At 54.0% G+C, this 2,694-nt stretch overlaps 1 protein-coding gene across 1 annotated transcript in view; it reads left to right on the top strand.

The window, feature by feature from the left end:
* Positions 1-1,580: 1,580 nt before the first annotated feature.
* Positions 1,581-2,694, top strand: part of CIMAP2 (ciliary microtubule associated protein 2) — a 6,349-nt gene continuing 5,235 nt past the window's right edge. The window contains exon 1 of the mRNA XM_085308179.1: positions 1,581-1,589. Within this exon, the coding sequence (XP_085164305.1) occupies positions 1,581-1,589 (9 nt within the window). The remainder of the gene's footprint in view (positions 1,590-2,694) is intronic.

Here is a 2,694-nt window from a genome sequence, read left to right as displayed (position 1 = left end):
CCCCTGCCGCCCGCCCCCGGCGTGCTCTGGAGGTCCGGAGAGACCTCAGCGGACACCCGCTACCTCCTACATTAGCATGTCCCTGTTCAGCTCAGGCACCGCAGGCTGCGGGTGCAGGTGGAGCTCGCATCGCCCGGCTCCGTGGCCGCTGGAAGCTCTCCGTGGCTCATGTTTCCTCCTCCTTAAGCTGCAGGTGCTTGTCCCCCAACAGCTGTAATTTGGGAATGGTCTCAGCACAGTCTCTGTGCTTTTGGCCAAGAAAGCCAAGGCGTGGTTCAGTGCAGTTTACCCACCGGGAACAGCTCTTGCGTGGTGTCCACACTCGTAGAGTAATAAGCCTGGAGGGGTGCAGGACAAAACAAGGCCGCCAGGAGAAAACACAGACCGAGAGCTGCCTCTGTAGGTGACATTCCTCATTCGGGCCTGCCTGCTCCTGTTCTTGTGTTTAATGTCTCTCGCCACCTAGCTCCAAGCGGCTCTTCGCTTCCCGTGAGCGCTCTGAATTCCTTCCCAGCTAAGGCCGACGTCAACTCTAGCAATCCCTCAGCTGTCCATTTCCACCGTCAGCCCTGCTGCACCCCACCATCTCCCTTGCTTGCACCTATCTAGAGCCAAGCCCAGCTGGAGGGAAAGGCAGCCAAGGGCCAGTTCCTCAAGGAGCTGCCCTTGGAAATGAGATGCAAACAGGAGACAGCTCCGGTTTGGGCTCATACGGCATAGGCTGGAGGAGGGTGACTCTGTGGCCAACCCAGACATATTGGTAGAGACATATCCAAAGAATGGTAAACTTATCCCTAGCCGTTGTGGTCTGTGTTTGTGGCTGAGAGTTAGTGAAAACCTGGAGGGACTGCGAGGAGGTGCGCAGGATCTCTTTGGGGTATGCTGTGCCTGGCCCAYGACCAGGTTTGTCCTCAAACTCGGACAAACTTTGAGGACCTTCTTGAGGTCACTTTTAGCACTCATAAGCTTTCTCCTGTTAGGCTTGGGGCCAGTCCCATCTTGGCACACTCCAGATTGCCGCAGCCCATTCTTGGCAAGCACGGGAAGGAACACACACATCAATGTGATGCAAGTTCAATCCAACTTTATTCCTTTTCCTACCTAATTTATATATCTTTTCTAACAAGCTCATGTATCAATGCGTTTCGCAAAGCATTTCTATTGGTTGCCTAATATTGTCCAAGCGCATCTATTCAGTTTCTAATTAGCTGTTGTGTTGACTCCCCTTCTGGGTGCACATTCTGAGAGTGATTACAGGTATTTGCTTATCTGCTGGGTTGACTCCTTTTCTGGATGCATATCCTGTCAGTGAATACAGGAGCCTGCTTATCTTTTCTTCTTTAGCCTTTTGTCTTCAAAAGAATTCCCTCTTTTGAGCAGCTTGTTGCTTACTTCAGCTCTTTATAATCCTGCAAGATAGCCAAGGCCCAAACACAGGGCCCCAACACCAGATCTTGCAGGTACAGCTTCATGTGGATCTGGAGACCAGAAGAAACTCGTCAGCTTGTCTTACTGCCCAGCTGTAGCATGGATGACAAGGCAGGCGCTAAAAAGTAGTAATGCAAGTACAAAATGCCACCATGCATCAGGTGAGCTCCTTGGCCAGGCCACAACCCCACGGCTCTTTCCAGTTACACCAGTTAGGCCATCATGCCCAGTGCCAGCACCCCAGTATCTGAAGTGTGCCCCGGTCTGACTGTGGTTAGCAGCACTGGGTGGGGAACGTGGTGCAGGCCCCCGGGATGCTGCTCATCCCGTCTCCCTCCGCTGTACATCTGGTTCTTGGAGAACGTAAGGTCTTTGAGAGCAACTAGCTCAGAGTGACACTGTGCTATGGCGTGACGACTGCTGCGGTCATTCGCTCCCCCTTCCAGCTCAGACCCGGTGACGTGGGGGSCAGTTTGCCCTAAAGCGTCCAGTGGTTGAACTGCTTGGCTGTAGAGGGAGCGTCCCTCAATAAACGCTGAGAAATAAAAAGCTTTCGTCTTAYTCCAGCTTTCCCAAGTCCAAGGTATTAGATAGATGCCATCTGGCGACCAGTGACCACCTTGATGCTACACTTCTCAGCCTCCCGCTTGTAGCTGAAGCTCAARGGAAATTAAAGGTCTCCGAAGAACGGATCTAAGCTCGTATTGAAGTACTCCGCTAGAGCAGGAGATGATACCACCTCACTGAGCCCCATTTCATGGGGAGTTAAGTAATCCTTTGCAAACATAAGGAAGTAAGAATGAGCCCTTGTTTTATTTAAAAATGAGGCYTGAGGAAATCTTCGTGCTTCTTCTTTAGTGGGAACTACGCATTAATGTGCACTGCCATTTACAGAGGTCTGGGACTGGGAAAAGCAAGGAATTAAAGGGCAAATTTTTGATGCTCCTGACTGACTTAGGAGCATTAAGCTCATGGACTGCTCGAGTCAGCCCTGCAAAGCGACGCAGCGTGGCGTCAGAGCCGCCGGAGAGCGCCGGGGGCAGGCCCGGGGCAGCTGCGCGCGAGGGTCGGCCCCGGCTGCCTGGCTCCGGGTGGTGGCTGCACGGCCRGCCCGGCCCTTGCTGCTTTGCCGGGTAGTTACTTCTTCCCCGGTGCTTCTGGGCGCGATGAAACGAGCAACGCAAATTCCCTCTCCGCCTGGCCGTAACCCGGAGGCGGCGGAGCGGGGCCGGCGTCCCCGCGGCCGTTCCCCGGGGAACGGGGGCC

Source organism: Rhea americana, unplaced genomic scaffold (genome assembly GCF_003343005.1).
Source record: "Rhea americana isolate MKP2758 unplaced genomic scaffold, rheAme1 scaffold_27, whole genome shotgun sequence".
Classification (NCBI taxonomy): Eukaryota; Metazoa; Chordata; class Aves; order Rheiformes; family Rheidae; genus Rhea; species Rhea americana.
Note: the sequence above shows the minus strand (reverse complement) of the source record. Positions and strands in the feature narration are given on the sequence as shown.